This window comes from Vespa mandarinia, chromosome 1 (assembly GCF_050613455.1).
Source record: "Vespa mandarinia isolate Hongniang chromosome 1, ASM5061345v1, whole genome shotgun sequence".
Classification (NCBI taxonomy): Eukaryota; Metazoa; Arthropoda; class Insecta; order Hymenoptera; family Vespidae; genus Vespa; species Vespa mandarinia.
This window is the reverse complement of record NC_140810.1, coordinates 5987501-6007618: the sequence shown is the minus strand read 5'-3', so window position 1 is coordinate 6007618 and position 20118 is coordinate 5987501. Positions and strand designations below refer to the sequence as shown.

At 35.7% G+C, this 20118-nt stretch overlaps 1 protein-coding gene across 5 annotated transcripts in view; it reads left to right on the top strand.

Annotated features, from left to right (window-relative positions):
• The first annotated feature begins 4078 nt into the window (after window positions 1-4078).
• Myc (bHLH transcription factor Myc) overlaps window positions 4079-20118 on the top strand; it is a 26612-nt gene continuing 10572 nt past the window's right edge. The window contains exons 1-3 of one of the 5 annotated variants that reach the window (XM_085660450.1): window positions 4079-4583; window positions 4870-5071; window positions 11406-12242. In XM_085660450.1, coding sequence (XP_085516576.1) covers window positions 11411-12242 — 832 coding nt within the window. In that variant the 5' untranslated portion in view covers window positions 4079-4583; window positions 4870-5071; window positions 11406-11410. Of the gene's footprint in view, window positions 4584-4611; window positions 5072-6518; window positions 7043-8980; window positions 9000-11405; window positions 12243-20118 lie in introns of those variants that run through there. The other 4 variants (XM_035878491.2, XM_035878490.2, XM_085660442.1 and 1 more) reach the window with 4 other exon arrangements.

The following is a 20118-nucleotide window of genomic DNA, read 5'->3' as shown; positions in this document are numbered from 1 at the left end:
TTTCGTCGAGATTCTGACAAAAATTATTCTAATACGAACTATTCGTTCCTATGTTAGATTTTTTTTGTTTTAGATTATGTTTCGATCGAATCTTTATAACAAATTTTATTACGATTTATTTATTGATTTTTTTTTATCTTTTTTATTTTTTTTTTTTTCTTTTTCTTTTATTTTTCTTGTAATTTAGACAAATGTAGAAAAATTTTGTCTTTTTCTTACGACATGAAATAAACCCTTGGAAAATTACATATAACTTTCACCACAAGTAACAGATCGAAAGATCAACCGTTGAACGTTCTATTTGACCTCTAGCTGCTTATCGACCTCCGTAGTAGTCCCCTTTTTTTTCCTCTTCTCGGGCTCACAATGCTATACTACGGACTTTTTTTTCAACGTGATATCTACTATCTATGCATAACTAACCTAATGGTCTACAAGATACAAGCGAGCTTCGATTGCACGAGTAGCTCCAAAAAGAAGTATAACTGTCCGTATTGTCTTTATATTTTCAACTTGGTTATTTATTATCATTGATAATATGCAAAGAAATATTTACATAATAAATTCATAATTTAGCCTGTGACATTCGTTTCTGCATACAGAAATATATAGTTCGCAAGTCGTGTAAAGTATCGAGAACATCAATCTTTTTCCCCGACCAACGGTGAATTATTCCGATTGTCATTAATAGATAATACATCATTATTTTTCTTCCTTGATTTTTGTAGAAACTATCGAAAAATTAAACAACAATTTTTATCGAATTCCTACGTGTTATTCAAGATATTTACTGACAAAACAGGTAAAAGATCAGTCAACTAAGGGTCTAGGGATACAAACAATAAGCTATGACTCATAGTAATTTAAACAATATCCTATTGAATTTAACAAAACAGTTAGGACAGGTCATTTCCAATTGTTACAAGGCATTATATATTCTTAAGATAAAAAAGGTCTAACGACGTAAAAATACTTAAAAAAAATAATCAGCAAATTCTTTTGGGCCGAGTTAAAGAAATAAAATCTGTCATGGCTTTATATTGTGTTTTATTATCAGTCATAAATATTTTTCAAATTTTTATCAAATTATATTGTATCTTAGAAGCTTTAATAAATTATTATTTAAATATAACGAATAACAAAAACGCAATGGTGTTTAAATGACAGCGTAAGATTTATTTGAACTTTCGAATGTATCATAAAAATTATCGAGAAACAAAAAAAGGAGAAAGAAATATGAAAGAAGAAGAAAAAAGAAAAAAAAAAAAGAAAGGAAAAAAAAGAAAAAGAAAAAGAAAAAGAAAAAGAAAATATCATTCCATGTGAGAATGAACGCGTAGGAGATACGATTTCGCAACATTCCGTAGTCAGCTTTCTCGTGGGCGTCGAATACACTCGTCAATTGTTCAGTGGCGCCTCTTTCGCGCGTCGCTCGAACCCGTCGCTTCGATGCGCAAGTACCGCGTCGGACCGCAGTGCGCACTTTCTAGTAGGCCACGCCAGAAAGTAGTCCCGTGCAACAAATGGACACGAAAAATCTCTCGAAGTACATTAAGACACTCGCCGATATTACTTAATACGATCTCCTGCAAGCTCCCACGAATAAACGAACATGAATTTTTCCATCGTGTTAACATAATTTTTGTAAAAAATTGAACATTATGGAAGAGAGCCCTGGCGGGCGCGGCCCCCCACGCGGCATATACAGGGCCGTACTATGCAATTTGAATGATAGAGTATCTTCGTAAATTTATTTATTTAAAAGAAAATTTTTTCTTCAATAACAAAATTTATACGTTTTAATAATAAAACGATAAAATCATAATCTATCGATCTGTTTTATTCATTTAATGACAAAATATATTTAATATATTTGTATTTATATATATATATATATATATATATATATATATATATATATATATATAAGTAATTTTATATATACGTTGTATAACAATTTTTTATTTTTTATATAATTATTTTATATATTATTTTTAATTTATATATATTATCTATGTGTATTATATATATATATATATATATATATATATATATATTTATATAATTTTAGATAGAATAGAATACATGCATTTCTCTATACATTACGGAGGCCATATAATAGTCGAGTAGTCGTTAAGAGAAGGATGGTATATGCGCGATTCGCAATATTACAACATCGACTGCAACACGCTGAAGGTACGGCGGACACCTGACATATTAGAAACGGACATGGAATGTCGCTCGGTTATACGTTATGTACTCACAGTGTTTCATCTTTGAAGAATTTAAATCATCATTTAATCTTCCTAACATCAAAATATCTTCATTTATTATATATATTAATCCTCAAGATTCGAAAAATACATGAACGAGTAAGTATCTAGATAAATATATTCGTAAACGTACTTTTTACACGTTGACATTTTTTTTTCTTACATTTAATAGTACGTAGACCTGATTTCCTCAACGAAATATTGAAAAGATATTTCATATATATTCAAACATACACACATACACACACACACAGACATATATATATATATATAGATTAGAAGGCAGTGGAAGTGACATAACGGGAGGCTATCTCAAGCGCGCTTTCCTCGTCGACTCGGATTGCACAATGTTATGTGTCAAGGGCTAAACCGTTCGCGCGCATACGTTTGTGAAAAAAAAATGATAACTCATTTTGTTGCGCGTGCATGCAAATGATCTTACGATAATGACGATGCTCGATATCGTATAGATAAATGTATAGATATAAATTTCTTCAACTTCTTCACTTTTTAACAAGTTCTTCTTTCATTTTTTACAGTCAAAATATTTAATTAATATATCAAATAAATTTCTTTCACAATCATGATGTGCCCATCGTCTACGTCGCAATGATTCGATGGAAGTCGAGGCATCCAAGCAACCCTCCTAGCGTCACTCGACCGACGACGAGTAGAGTCGGTCATTGACGTGCGACGAATCGATGCTTAGAGTCTAGTATCTGCTAACGCGTTTAGCGTGTCTCCTTCGACGAAGATTCTGCTCCGCTAAGCTCTCTCCTCCGCGGGATGGCACGTTTTTGATCGATCGAGGCTAGCACGCGTTTTCTATATATGCATATATTTACATATATATATATATATATATATATATATATATATATACATTTATATAGGCACACAGATCCATTTTATCGATATATTGATAATATCGCCTAATCTTTTTGCCGCTATGGTTTCGAAGTGAATAAAGTCAAAGAGTCTACGCGATTGCCCTAGTCGAGACTATCGCAAGATTTTAATTAAAAACTCAAAGGGTTATATACAAAGTGTGAACGGCTTCCAAGTAACCCGCGTTTATTACAAAAACTATAGACTCCGCGTCTCTCGTTTGAGAATTGAAAGGTCCGCGCGTTTGGTAGAGAGAGAAAGAAAGAGGAAGAGACAGAGAGAGAGAGAGAGAGAGAGAGAGAGAGAGAGAGAGAGAGGTTAAAGTAGGAGGCGTACGAAGTTATCGACGTGTAAATTTATCCGGATAAACGCGATCAAGGAGTATAGACGTTGTGGGAGCATGATGATAGGAGGAGGGTAAGGCATAACACGTCTACATACTCGCAAGCATTAAATCCGTACAGGTTCCGACAGGTTGCTAACCGCAAGCTCGCACCACATGTGGCCTCCACGTTTCTCCCATGACAAACTTACGTGAGACGGTGTACATCAAACCATAACATATTCCAGAGGACGAATGCCTTTCTCGAAAAGGATGTCGCTTCGATATTCGAGTTTCTTCGAACGAGCTAAATATCAACGATCTGAAAATATAATAAATATCTTCAATGTTCAATTTTACGATCATTAAATAATGATCGTACGTTTGAATGTATATTATATATTGGATGTTTAAATAATTGAAAAGAAAAAGAAAAAAATAAATGGTATTATTATTACGATAAATTCGATATCAGAAGATAAGAGCTGGGTGATTAATTCGAATGATACGATCCTGGCGCCCGGTCCCGTAGCGGTGGACATAGCCGCGGAAGATGGAAGGAAAGCGCACGGGACCGCACAGTTCAGTCGCCTTTTACCGGCCTTACCGAGAGGATCGGATCGTTGCAGATCGGCGTGCGCGTACGTACGACTCCCTTCGAGAGCTATAACGTAGAGCGAGAGAGGCCGATGATACTGTAAAACGTACAAAGAGGGACGACAAGTAAATAAAATATAAAAGGAAAGGGAAAGGAAACGAAAAGAAAAGAAAAGGAAGGGAAAGGAAAGGAAAGGAAAGAAAAGGGAAAATAATAGAAAAAGAAAAGGAAAGAGAAAAGAAAAGAAAAGAAAAGATAAGAAAGAAAAATTGAGAAGAGGAAGATAAAAAAAAAAAGGTTTACCACCTTAGAAAGTTTTGTACAGGATCAATCTAAGAATGAAATTCTTCCTCTGCCTGGTTGAAGAAGGCAGCGGTAGTAGATGTTCTATAAAATTTATTCGAAACAATTATCTTGATTCTAAAAGAAAACGACAAGGGCGTTTGTGGCGGAACGATAGCAGCATAAGCTGCTACGACGCTTGAGAAGAAGGGACACCCTTGTAAGCTGATTTTCTTTCTTTCTTTATTTCTCTCTCTCTCTCTCTCTCTCTCTCTCTCTCTCTCTCTTTCTACCTCTACCTCCTCCTCTCTTTCTCTCTCTCTTCCTCTCTTTCTCTCTCTCTCTATTTGTCTGTCTGTCTGTCTGTCTGTCTGTCTCTCTTTTTATCGAAGAGAAACGCAAGACAACCAACGCGTTTTATTGAGAGAAACAGTGCGTGTGAAAGAGAAAGAGAGAGTGATCAAAAGAGAAAAATAATAATTCTCACGCCGGCGAACGTTCGGAAGAGGGGAAATCAATCGTTAATTCCATCGTTCATTTTCGAATCTCTCCTCGAATCGGTATTACTACTATACTACGGTATTATCCGTCTCTCTCTTTCTCACTTGTCCTAAAACCGCGAGATTCGAACTCGCGCCAAAGTGCGTTCCACAGTGGATACTACTACTATCTCGCATTTGGATTACGACACGAAGTGGTGGCTGTCAGGTACGTGAACATACCGCGCCCTCCGAGACATGACTACTATACTATATACTATACTATACTATACTATACTCTACTATACTATACTATATTATATTGTATTGTATTAATATATATTATCTAGAAGAGATCGTTACTTTATTATTATCTTCTTTTTATTGTCATCTTTATTTCTTCTTACATACTATTATAAGTTTTATTTATAATAGAACAATCATTAGTGATCAGTTTATACTCGTTTGGATGTTTACGCGTTCTTCTTTATGGGAAAGAATAAAGAGAGAAAGAAAGAGAGAGAAAGTGGGACCGGCTAAAGTTCACGTGTCGAATTCGTCCATATCTCTTATATCTGTCTTTGTCTATCTTACACACGTTCCTTTTTTGTTTACTTCACCTCTTCGTTTATCTCTCTCTCTCTCTCTCTCTCCCTCCCTCCCTCCCCCTCTCTCTTACTCTCTCGCTCTTTACTCTTGGCACCTCGTTACTTTTCCTTTCGTTGTTCATTTATCTTTGACTCTTCTTGTCTCTCTGTAATGTCATTGATGAGAAAGAGAGAGAAAGAAAGAGAGAAAGAGATAGGAAGATGTAGGTAACGAATCGATATGCTGAAGGTTTAATCTCTCTTGATCATTTGTTTAATTATCCGATATACTTATGTATTTACGTACGTGTGATATATATATATATATATATATATATGTATAATATATATATATGATGAAAATTGCGTAGGTTATGGATCATTCGAAAACTGTGAATATTTAAACACAGGCGAAAAAGCGCGACTCTCGCCGGCCGCCCACGTTTTTACTTAATTTCACGCGGCGTGCATGTTATACGTGATAAATATATTTGCATATGTATATGTAACGTACTTCAAAAGTGTTATTATTCTGCAAGTCAGTGATGTTATTATTCTGCAAATTTTCAAAAACGATCGAGAATATTCGAGCTATCTTTAATCTGTCATTTTCAATATCATTTAAAATTCATACACACATACACACACACACACATATATTGTATTTATTTAAATTTTAATTTCTTTGAACATTTTATATACATATATATATTTTTTTCTTTCTTTTTTCATTTATTTTACTCTAAACTTAAAACATTCACTCTAAACTTAAAACATTTATATATATATATATATATATATATATATATATAAATCTCAAAAAAGAGAAAATGAATGAAGAGCCTTGGCGAGAAAAAAGCTCGGATCTTAAAATCGATATCGTATGATCATATTGTGTTATCTGTATGTGTGTGATGTTTGAATGTAAAGTGTATATAAGTACGATGTATATATCGATTTCGCGGTAACGGGGAAACTTGCCTTGAGCTTTGTCTTTACAATATCGTTCTAAACTTCTCCCCTTGCACCTCCTCGGTATGGGTAATAAATAGACTCTTTTGCTGAATCACGCATTCGTCGAGTCGACGATTACAAGTACGCGTTTTTCGAATTAGAGACATGAATCGTCGTTGTTGGCGCCGCGCTTCTATCGTCGTCGCGATTTTTAATCGTCGACTGCGAGATAAGCATCTCTTTCGTGCGCGCGTTTTAGGAAAAGAAAGGAGAGAGGGAGAAAGAGAGAGAAAGGAAGAGGGAGTGGGAGAGGAAAAGTGAGGGCGGTAGGGAGCGGAGGAGAGAGGAGGTACGATTCACTCGCTTCTGCACCCTTCAATACAAGGCCACGCCTCGTGCGGGCCTGGAATTCCCATCGTTTGCACCCCCATCCCTACCATTTTCCTTTTTACCTGATTCTGCAAAGGGCCCTTCGCTTTTACAATGTTTCCGAGCATCCTTCAGTTTTCCCGCCAACTGTTAGACCGAACGGTGGTGTATAAAAATATTCTCTCGAAGTGAATTCTGATGTTTAAGTTTTTCGTTCAAGTTACTTGCTCATTCATTTTGTTTTGTTCATTGAACTTTCATTTTGAATATGGGGGACGATGTGATTTTTGGTGAGTGTATTAGATCTTTCTTTTTCTTTCTTTTAGAATTTTTCTCCTCTCCCCTTACATCTTCTCTTTTTCTTCTTAAAAATTCTTCCTGAATCAGAAGTTTATCCATTCCATTCGCGATGTGTTCTGTGAGTTAATTACCATTTAGTAAAAAAAAAAAAAAAAAAAAAGAGCTGGCTTGTTATAAAGATAATATTCGACAGAAGTATGCCCGTGAAGGAAAGACGTGTTCGATCTCTAAACTCCGGACTGAGTACCGGTTTTTTTTATTCGTACTGACGCTTTGTGTAAATATATATAAAAAAAAAAAAAAAGTTCGATCCATCGATCGCCACGTCAGTTTGAAAACAAAACTACGCGGTATTTTATTACAAGTAATTTTCAATAAAAGTAAAGTTCAAAATAATAGCCGCACGCTTTTTTCGAATTTTCAATCGAATAAATATCTCTTTATCATTTGGCATTCGAACGCAAGTATCGATTCCCATGAAACTTTTCCTTTCATAGTAATGACATTTTATTATTATTTCTATTTTCTAATTTCGTTGGCAAGCTGCAATTTTCTTTGTCTTCTCTTTCCATTGTTTTCTCACTTTTTTTTTCTTTTTTTTTTCTTTTTCATTTTCTTTAATCAAATTGACAATTCTATTATTAGATCTTCAAGAAAATATTTTGATCATGTAAGACTCCTTATTTCTCCTCGTGTAGTAATTGGATCGATGAACAAAAAATCGTTGGAAATTTTTTCCCCCTTTTTTTTTCCTTTTATATTATTAGCTTTTTTTTTTTTTTGAACATTCCAATGTTTACCTACATATATATTTATTTATATGTATATATATATATATATATATACTACGTAAGAAGTTTCGCTAAAAACTGCTTCTTCTTCTTTCTTTCTCTTTCTTTTTTTTCTTTTTTTTTTTTTTCGAGTAAACATCGCAAAAACTATCGCTATTTACGTACTCTTTGTTCTTCAAAATACTTTAGATCGCGTATATATCGTATAAGACTAAATGGCAGAATATCTTTTTCATGTTTCTCCTCTTCTTTTATCCTACTACTCGTTTGGTAGTAATATATAGTAAATATATAGAGGTAGTAACAGGTCGTTTCGAAGACAACGCACCTAGGAACTAGCAAGCAGATCTTCGTTCTTTCCTTGTTTTCCTTTGGTTGGCCTGAAGGCGAGAAGGAAAAAAAAAAAAGGTACGCGCGTTTGCTTTCTTTCGTGTTCAAGGCCGCGCTTCACGATGGTCATTACCATTACTACCGATTCCCTTTTGTTCGGCTATGTTTCACTTGGTGATCTCCCTGGGTGAGGGGAGGGTGGAAAAGAGAAAGCGTTAGAGTAGAAGGGTTGACAAAGGCGTTGGAAAGGGAAGGAATGGGTAGAGAAGAGAAGGGTACGGAAAGGGAGGGTTGGGGGAGGAAGACGCGCGCGAAAGAGCGTGTATTGTTTTTCATCTAGGAAAGTTTTTTTCACGAACGATCGCGTCATAAAGTGGCTTGGTTTCATGAGCAGAGATTTCCTCTTCACAATCATCGATCCTCCTCATCTTTCTTCGTTTTCTTTCTCTCTTTATTTCCCTTCTCATTCGATAAAAATCGTATCATTGATTGAATCAACCGATACCAAACGAAATACGAGAAATCTGTGATTCGAATTTCATTTAAATTTCTTTCAAGGTTTCACCTCTTATATTACTCTCCTCCTTTCTTCTCTCATATCCTCTCTTCTCTTCTCTTTTCTCTCTTTTCTTTTCTCTTCCTCTCCGCGCTCTCTTCACAGATAAGTTTTTGATGTAAATAAGATACTGTTCCTAAGAGTCAGCGTGTACAAACAAAGAAAAAAAAAAAAAAAAAAAAAAAAAATAGAGAAAAGAAAAAAAACAAGACAACACATTCTCTCATCGTGTTTAGGATTGCCACGAAAACAATGCGAAAGACGAAAAAGGTTAGGAGAAAAACAAAGTGTCTAGAGAGTGTGTGTGTGTGTGTGTGAGAAAGAGAGAGAGAGAGTGAGAAAAAAAGAAGAGAGAGAAAGAGAGATTGAAAGAAACGGAAGTTTCATATAGAAAAACAATCGGCCGAGATAAGATATATTTTGACACAAAGGTAGTAAGATTGTGGGGTTGGAGCGAGAGATTTGATGGGAGGTGGTTAAGATAAGAAGAGGGAGAAGATGGATCGAAGAGTGCTGATAGTTTTTTTTTTTTTTTCTTTTTTCTAATCTCCTTTTCTAATGTTGTTACATGGTTGTTAAAATAAATGTCAGTTTGTCTCGTTCGCTCGATTTGAGTCATCATCCTCCTGGATGTCAGCGGTAGATGTCTCGCGCGAGATTCGATAAGGAGGGCGTTTCCTCACTGTGAGGGTCCAAGGTCCGCGCGCGCGCGCGCGTCTGCTAGTCACCCATCCGAGCATGTTCGCGCCGAATCTGCTGTCCGACGCTAAGAAAAAAAACAGGAGGGGATGAAATGAACGAAAGATGAAAGAGAAGAGGGAGGGGATGATAGTATGGCGAATAAGTCAGAGTTGAACTTATTATTGTCGTGCCATAAAAGTTCTTTCGATTTGCTTCCTTTTTCACTCTCATCGTCTGTTCTTTCATCTTTTTTATTTTTTTTATTTCTCATTTTCTCTGACTTTTCTCTGACTTTTCTCTTTCTTTTTCTTTCTTTCTCTTTATTTCTCTCTCTCTTTCTCTCTCTCTCCCCCCCCTCCTTCCCACCCTTTCTCTCGTAAACATTGCAATCGACGAAACGATCGAGATCTCATGAAATTTCTTCGTTGATCGTGACTCATACTGATAAGCTCCTTACCGGTACGCTTATAACTCTATATGCTCTATTTCCAACTGAACGGCTTTTCTTACGCGTGCAAAAGCCATTTGAACCATTGAAATTCCAGGAGTCGAAATAAGGAGATAGTAAAGAACACCACCATTGACAATGATTTTCCGCGAATTTTTCTTAAAGCTTTCAGTTCTTCCAATATTCTCCCTAGTTCCTTTTTCTCTATCTCTCTCTCTCTCTTCTCTTTTCTTTTCTTTTCTTTTCTTTTCTTTCCTTTCCTTTCCTTTCTATTGCTTTCTTTTTTCTTTTTTTTCTTTTTCACTTCTTTTTCTCTTTCACTTTTTTTTCTCTTTCCTTTTTTTTCTTTCTCCTTTCTTTTGAAATACTCGTAATATTTGTTGCGACCGTCGATTCTTTCTTTTTGTCGAATTTATTATTCAGGACAGGGGTTGTGGAGTGGGGGGGGCAGGGCGGAGAAAAAAGTGAAGAGGACTCTAAAAGAATTGTTATTTTCTTGCCTTTTTGAAATCGGAAACCGGATTACTCTGGCACGAGGAAGAATGGAGTTTTAAAATAAATAGCGATCCCCTTTCATTTCCTTACGTTCGCGCGATATATGGCTTTTCCACCTTCTTTAGGATCATTATATTTATATTTATATCGTCGTTCTCATTATTCGTTAAAAAGAAGCGGTGGGGGGGGGGAGAGAAAGAACAAGAACGTTTAGACAATGTTCAATACTCGAGATTGTTGAACGAAGCTTATTTTAATATAGCGAACGAAAATTTTATTCGAGGATATCTGATCAAATGTAAATATTTAACTATCATAAAATCCATCATACTTGTTGATCAATTGTTACGAAAGAATAATAAGAATTCACTTGTTTCTATTCATTTTTTTTCAAATGCGTGACATTTTCCTGGCGCCATGTACATTTTTTCTTAGAATTCATGACGGAAGGAAAAAAGCTAGTTATATGCAATTTACGTGCATATGTCTATGTATGTATGTATGTATGGATGGATGCATGCATGCATGCATGCATGCATGCATGCCGCAGTATTTTATATGTACATACATAGATATTATACGTATATACGTCGACCGGTCTATTGAGCGTTCGTCCACGTGGAAGGTCGTCTAATTTTACCGCTAATATGCAAGGTTAATACGCGGCCTCCATTCACATGTCTCACCGTTGATCTTCGCGATAATACATCAATGTATTGCGGCACGTGTCGTAAAGTTAACCGCCAAACATTCTTTCACGTTATATTTCACGTAATATTGCGACAAATAAAAAAATAAAATACGATCGATACTTTCTAATCTTGATTAATTCATATTTCGATTAAAAAGGAAGATAGAGCTGATCATCGATGAACTGTTAGATTAATGAATAATTTTATATGATATAATTCATAATATAGATAATTCAAATCAATGTTACATTGTTACGTTCTATCGATTGAATTTAACGATATTTTTGTAGTAATAAAAAAAGGATAGAAATAATTGATTAAAATTGATTCACGTTTTTTTTTTTTTTGTTTTTAACATAGGTAATATGCCAGTGCCTGTATGGGATTGCCCGGAACTGGGCCCTATGGACGAAGCCCTGGAAACAGCAAGCGTCGTTTCGGAGGATATCTGGAAGAAGTTCGATTTGGACTTCCCATTGGATATCTATTCCAACCGATCGTATGACGAGACCGTTCTTCCTGAGCTTATCTATGACAAAGTTACGTGTATGGCATCTCGTGAGATTCGTCATCATGATTGTATGTGGGCCGGGTTGTGTATCAGCAAAGAACACAATAGAACCTTGCCTGCTAAAAAAGATTCTCAGTTGCAAAAGAAAATACCAGCTGGTAGGAGTTTGTTAATATCACGTGCTAGTACATCAGCACGTTCCTTGATGAATGCTCAGCAACAACATCAAGCGTTACAACAGCAACAACAACAATTGCTGCAACAACAACAACAGCAGCAGCAGCAACAACAACAGCAACAACAGCAACAACAACAACAACAATCATCACAATCTCAGAAATGTCGTGTGAAGAGTTTAGAAAGTGATGGAGATTCCACAAGACCAGACACACCACCAACATCGACGTCTGATACAGATACAGACGACGAAGTTCCTGTCTTTAGACATGATCAGATCAATATACACGAGAAGCTATCGGAATGTATGTCCGAATCGATCATTAGGGCGGCGCCGGTAAGCGAAGTTACGGGTCAGCTTGTCAGACGATTTTATGACAGAAGGAAAGAGGAAGAAAACAATCAACAACCGAACTTGAGAAATACCCTTAGCGATCATTGCTATCATCTTAATCATCCCGCTTATAAGAGGCTCGAGAATCTTGGCGTTCAGACACCTTCAGAATCCGGTAAGTTACTTTTTCATCTATTAATAGGACATACTGTATTATTGATTGACTTTTATCTATAGATAAACAATGTTTTTCATATTTTCAATAATATTATTAAGAAGCGTATGGGTATATATAAAAATGATATTACAATTGAAGATTCGTTCTTTATCTTATGAAGGACAAATTCTTATATACTTTCTACATCTAAATTTTCTATCATTATCTTTGATAAGTTTCGTTAATTTAATTGGATGAGAGTCAAGTCAAACTATCGGCACGTTCTTGGGTTATCGATTATAAAAAGTCGTGTTTCACGAGGAATTCCAAGGTCGCTCGTAATTCGAGGGGATCGATGGTAAAATATCGCGCGTACCTCTCGAATTCGGTACCCGCATGAGTATGCTAATTCCGCGAGGTTATTCGTCATCGTTGAAGCACGAGCAACGTTCAGCCGAAGGAGGAAACCCGTTTTGAAGAGGAGAGAGACAGATAGAAAGATAGAAAGAGAGAGAGAGAGAGAGCCGGAGGTCGGTACACTAATGTCCTCGGGCAAGTTATTTATTACGAGACAGATCCCGTGAGAATTTCGTACCGTCGTGAAATTAATTCGTTGGATCTCTGTTTCTCTTTCTCTCTTTCATCTCTCTCATCTCTTTATCTCTATTTCTTGTTTTTCTTTTCTTTTTTTTTTTTCTTTTTTGACTGAAAAGAAACAATCGCGCTTTCTTTTTTTTTTTATTTTTTCTCTTCAAATCTGTCATCACTTGTTTTCGATAATTCGATCATTAAAAAGTCATACGAATTATCATTTTTCTTTTGCTGTTTCTTTTTCTTTCTTTTTTTTGTTTTTCTTTTTTTTTTTTTTTCTTTTTTTTCTCTCTCCATAAAAATGACTATTCTTATTTGACATAATAATGGCCTTGTTAAAATAAAACATTTTCATACGATCGTATTTCATCTCAAAGTAAAAATGATTTTACTTTGAGCAAACTATGTGCGGTTAAATGATATATATATATTATATATATATATATATATATATATATATATACATACACAATATTGTATGGCTGAAGGTTTAATGCGATTGAAGACGCGTAAAACAGTGTTAAAGTAAATAATGGAAAGTAACAAGATAAGAGAACTACGATTTCTTTTACCTATTAAGTTTTATCGCAGAAACTTCAAATTACTCGACGAGAAGGGAAAACTTTTACTGATAAAGGCGCGTTTTATTTAACACGTATAAGGTATCTCTCGAAATATTAATGTAAATTGGAATAAGATTCTTGTAATTGTGGTACACATCATAGTACGGGAATAAAAATACATTTGGCGGGAAATTTGAATTGAACAATATATACGTATATGTTCGTTGATTTTTAGTTAATGCATAGTAATCACATCCAGCCATAGTCCAGAAGGAAAAGGGAGAATTCCCCCTTTGGGACAGCCAGATATTACCATAACTTTTCTTCTTTAGCCCTTTTATTTTGTCACCGATCGAAACTTCCCTAGTTATTTACTATGTCCGATACATCCCAACTAAAAAATTTTTTTCTAAATTTAAAAATATTGTTAAACGTTACGTCGATTTTTTTTTTTCCTTATCCTCGTTATCGGAAACAATTGATGTATGCATGTAACAATACACATACGATTAATATACATTCGTTTTACATTGAAATCTTTATTCGATTTTTTTTTCGAATCTATCACAAACGAATTCGTCTTCTTTTTTTCTTTTTTCTTCTTTTTTTTTCCTTATATTTTCTATACAAAGAGTAACGATGATTAACTCTCTGTCAAATTATCAAAGAAATTATTCTCTGCGAATATATTTTACAGACACAATCTGTAACAGTGTTTCTCAACCTATAATTTACAGCCTAATATCGTACTGTGTTAAATTGTTAATGGATCCGTGATATGGTACCCTGTGCCTTAAATCTAAACCGAGTAATGTAATTGATTTGTTAGAGATTTTTTGTAGTATGTTTTTGTGACTTTGCGAGAATACCGAAGTAACAGTCATATTTTTTAAATAATATACAATGACTCCAGTTATTATCAAATTCTTAGAAATTGTATATTGTAAACATTTGAGTCACGGTATTGTTACAAACAAATGTATTTGGCCGTACGGCAAAAAGATTGAGAAACGCTGCCCTATAATATATGTAGTATGATAGTATTCGAGGATATATACAGACGTATGACACATACATATATACATATGTAAGTACGTATATCTTAAAAGAAAATCAAGTATATTTACAGTTTTCTTAGACGTCGATAGCTATCTTTGATTAGAATCTTATTTTATAATCGCAAACTAGGAAAGATAATTCAACGTTACGAGTGTTCATGATTATCATCATCAATTGCAACTTCTAGACTATAGATTTCTGTGAATACCTTTAAGAGACAATCGTCAATCTCAGAAAATTTTAGATTCTTTCACTTTTGAAATAACTAATTTGTGAAATCCCCGATCTGATCTGATCCTCGTGTACCATGGAAAACGAATATAACGTAGATTGTAACATTCTAGAGAAAAATCATGATACAGTATTATCTATTGCATCACATGTTGACACGCTCTTGTTTTTCAATACAAATGTATATAATATGTGCTGCGTATGTTTTGTATATTAAGTCACATTCACATTACGATTATCAATCGTTTATTATTAGGCTGTCATTGCAATCATTTTTATGCGATTCCATTTTATCATTTAATACTGGGACACTTCCAATGCAAGTAATAAGATATAAAACATTATTAAAAAGAAGATAAAGATAGAGAGAAAAAACCGTACATATTTGGAATCGATTTATTTATTCTTACGTAATGGATATTGAATGAAAAAAGATGGTCTTTACATTATTATTTATTTATTCACTCTTCGGGAAATCGAAGTCTTATTGACGTTTCTTTTTTCGAGATAACAAAACGAAACAATGATTGTGAGATTTTTTTGAAAAAGAATAAGTACGATAACAATAGCGATGCAGACCATCCTCTAGATATACTTGACGATCACGTATGCTAAAGCGTGAGTGAGATGGAGTTAGGGGTGGGGAGAAAGAGAATATGCGAAAGAATGGGAAAGAAAGAGAGATAAAGAGACAGAGACCGAGACCGAGACCGAGACTGAAACAGAAATCGAGACCGAGACAGATACAGAGACAGAGACAGAGACAGAGATAGAGACCGAGACCGAGATCAAGACCGAAGGAGAGGGGCGGGAGTGAGCCAGAGACCGAGGTAGAGGGAGGAAGAAAGACAGAGACCGAGACTGGGCCCGAGGGAGAGAGAGAGGAGAGGAGTGAGACAGACCGTGACAAAGATCGAGGAAGAGGAAGGAAGATAGACAGAGAGAGACAGAGACAGAGACAGACAGAGTCAGAGTCAGAGTCAGAGACCGAGTCAGGAACAGAAAGAGAGAGAGACTAAGACAGAGACAGACAGACCGAGGGAGGTGGATAGGGAAAGGGAAAGAGAGAGAGAGGGAGATAGACCGAGAGAGAGACAGAGACAGAGATCGAGGTAGAGGGTGGGAGAGAAACAGACCGTAGTAGTGGGGGAGAGGGAGAGGGAGAGGGAGAGACTGAGTACTCCACGGGGACAACGCACGTGTGTTGTGGCTCTTAACGCGCACGTGACGTAGGCACGTACGTCTCGTAACTTGATTACTTTACTGTCTATGTCTCTTGGAAGTTGCTATTTCGGCCTCTTGAAAGTTCTTCCTCTCCCCCTCCTTCCTCCTTCTCTCTTTTTCTGCTGTATATATATATATATATGCGTGTAACTGTGTGTCGGTGGGTACCCATCGTAAATGCGTCTTCATCTTGATTGAACCTTTTCCTTCCTCTCAAACAGAAGGAACATTTTTCCCCATAACAATTATAGCAAATAACTATATAAATATAGTGAAAATTCGTTGTTCTTTTAAATCAAGAATGATCCATTGAATTTTCTAGAGATTTCTTACTTATTTTCTATTATTTTTGGTAGAAAATATTTGCGTCTCAGAGACACGGCATGAGTTTCTTTTCTGTTTTTTTTCCCTCCGTTTTTTTTTTTCCTTTCGTTCGTTTTATCAGACAGATTTCTTGGAAAGACGTACGAGAAATTGTGAAATCCCAAGCGACAATCATCGGTTTAGGATTCTTCTACTTTTAAGGACTTCCTCTTTTTGCTCCGACTGGTAGACGACCTTGGATTAATCCCACGTTTCTGTAATAGTTCAATCCTGTGAAATTTTCAGCGGTATATCGTTATGATATCTTGAAAAAAGAAAATTGATCGGATCAACGACGACGTTTCTTTTCTCCCATTTCAAATCTAAATCAATCTAGATAGATCTTTAGACACGACTGTAATAATAGAGAGAGACTATTAGATAGAAGGGTCTCGAAAAATATACGCGTTTCGTCCTCGTCGCGTCGGCTCTCTTAATAGACAGAGAAGAAGCTTGGACGATACCGTGCGACCGGACACACTGCAAATTTGATCTTGGCGCGGTCGGATATCTCTACGTAATTGGTAATTGCTTGGACCACGACTTCTAAATCGCTACTTTTGACGCTCTATGCCGCTTCAGGGCAGGTCGATACGATACTTGGCATTTAAAAGGCGAAAGAAGGAAGTATTCTGTTGTATCACGTGAATCCTCGACAAGACGGTGAAATGAGATCATGAGAATGATTTCGATAATTTAACGTTAATTTATTATCCATTTCTCAAACAATCTTAAACTATTAAATTTTCAAGGTTGTAAAATCGATAAACTCACACCGAGTATTAACTTTTACAGAATTCTTTTTCACGATTACAACGAGAATATTCTCATTTATTATTTTTATCGATCGAACACGCTTCGTTTTTTCCCGATATCTTTTCGAATCTCTTCTGCGCAAATCGGCACGACCTCTGTCTCTCCTTTCCGTTCGTTGTCCCGGCTGATTAACCGGCTCCTTCGATATTCCTTTTATTCTCCTTTTATTTCACGCCAGTAGGCCGACTGAAAAAAGTTGATGCGAAGGCCCTGAAAGCGACACGGACGGTATATACATATATTAAAAGTGTCGCTTACATAAGTGTTGCATGGTAATACGAAATCATTTTCATAAATTAAAAAACGAATTTGAATCGTCTATAATTTCTTTTTCTTTTTTTTTTTTTTTTTTTTTTTTTTTTTTTTTTTTTTTTTTTCTTTTTTTTTTTTTTTTTTTTTTTTTTTTATTAAAAAATTTCAAAGAAGATCATTTCTATCAAATTTGTATAAAAGTTTTATACAATGATCGATAAAAATATAGGAGTGAGGGCGAGGAGAGGAAAGGGTTGGGAGGGGGGGGGAAGTAAGAAAAACAATGAACGAAACGAAAAGAAAACTTTGTATAGCGTCTCTATAAACGAATAGAGATGTTTCGGACTCGGCGCATGCGCGTCTCGATCGCGCGGGAACTCGAAGGTCACGCGGTACCGTGTGACGTCAGTCGATAGCCGGTCGCTGCTTGCGGTCAGGCGTGGGACCCCGCCGTGGCGGTTTAAATGGTCGCCGGAATGCGGTTAAGCCTTTTTGCCATTCGCGCGCAGTCGCGCTCCAGGCAGTGAGGGATGCTCAGTGCCGTCTTATACTGGTACCACGCCCCTTCGGTATTCCCTTTTTCGAAACTTGCTGTATCATTCCTTTTTTATTATAATTATTTCGAAATCATATTTAATATTTTATTTCTTTTGATTTATTATTTCTCATATTTGTAAGTTAATATAAAAATAATATCTTGTATTTTTATTTTCATTTGTAAGTACAAAATCATATTAAAAATAAATATGGGATGAAATCTATGATTTTTTTTTTGTTCTTTTTTTTGTTTTTTTTTTTTTTCCTTTTGTTTGGATTTAATTAAACTGAATATTGAATTTTCTCAGCTGATCCAGATAATCAAGATTTCTCGTAATTCTATTTTCATTTGTTGTTAAGTGTAACGATATTGCTTTATATTATTGACTGCGTGACGTTATCGCGCCTACGTCCTTTTTCTAACTATCGATTCGACCTACGCTCCCTACAGCGATCTCGATAGCAAGAGTTTCCACGAAGCGTAACATCTGTGTGCGTTGTCTATCTATGTATGTCCATCGTCTAGAGGATGGCGCCAATCTAGCGCTTTTCTCGAACGCCGACTGCGATTACGTAGTGCGAATAAACTCGTGCCTGCTTTTACGAGAGGCTCTTTAATTCTAGGTTTCTATTTTCTTCTATCTAGGATGTAAAGTTAAAGAGAAATGGATATTTCATTGTGAATCAAGATAATTCTAGAATTCCTTGAAAGTGATCGACTGATGATTATAATTCTATCTATCTCTGTCTTTTTTTTCTCTCTCTTATAGTGCAGATTAATCATTCTGACAGGATCCGGAGAAGGTTAAATGGTTAACATAAAAACTGATGCGCTTTGTTGGCCGAATATCTTCTCTCTATCTCACTCTCTCTCTCTCTCTCTCTATCTTTATCTCTAATCTCTATCTCTATATCTATCTTTATTTTTATCTTTATCTCTGTCTCTTCTTTCTCTTACACAGGCGCACATACAGTTGTGGTCGTCGATCGCGGTGACGCGTTATAGAAATATTTTTTCGATTCGATTCAGTCTCACGAGACACATCGAGTCAATATTTGCTTGACCTGTAGTAGTAACTGTACAACTTGAAAATAATTTCAATCTGATTGCTTTTAAGAAGGAAATGTGTACAATTTCAAAACGTCGCGTTAAGAAAGAAAGAAAGAAAGAAAGAAAGAAAGAAAGACTAGACTAGACTAGACTAGACTAGACTAGACTAGACCTTGACCTCTTGCATTCACTTTGGTAAAATCAGATACATACTCGTTTCAATGAATTTCTCTAGGATGGATTTTGAATGGCTTATTCTTCGTGTATTTTTAATATTCTTATTTCTTCGAGGAAAAGAAAAGAAGGATGTAGAAACAGACGGAGTGTAAGATCTTGAGTGGTGGTTGTTCCCACTCCCCATGCAAATTATTCTGTTAGCTTCCAGGAAAATCGCTGTGGAACGCGTCGGTCAGCACCGCGAAGGTGCGCTCGCTCGTTCATTCGCTCGCGTCCGCATGAAAATGCATACGACGTCGTCGTTCCGCTTCGTTCGTCCGTACTACACGTTTCTGGAATTCGGTGGGTGCAGTTACGTGCTCGGTGTTTCGACCGAAAGTACATTTCGATCGTGCGACATTTATTTCATTTCTTTTCTTTTATTTTACTCTCTTTTTTTTTTTTTTTTTTTTCATTTTTTTTTCATTTTTTTCTTTTTCTTTTTCGGTTGAAATTGTTATCAATTAATACGATTTATGGCAGATCCCTTTTCAAATATTACTTATTAGGTTTACTTGCTATCGATCTCTTTATTATCCATTAATAGTTCGAGACATTTTATAATGGATTCGAGTATCGAGGAAAAACAGCATTGAAATTGCATTGTATTCGCGTTTTGTCATCGTGATAGTAATAAAGTGCAGGTTAACAACGTGAGTCGTATCCTAATTTCATTGAAATGCAGTTTCACCGCGGACGTAACTCGTGACTTTTCTGATAGTTGTTATTGCTAAACTATTCTCTTTCGTAGAATCGATCGCAGGTAGGTTTAATATATCCTCGATCTCTCTTTCTTTTTATCTTTCTCTTTCTATCTTTCTACATTACGAAGGTAAGAGTTAAAACTTCTAGGTATTCTAGGAGCGTAAAAACGAGCATTTTCTTTTCTTTTTTTTCCTATTTCCTTCCATTCTTTCTTAGATTTCTCTACTTACATTAGTCTGTCTACCGTTTGCTTTGGCTATAATTACGCCTTTCCTTTACTAACAAG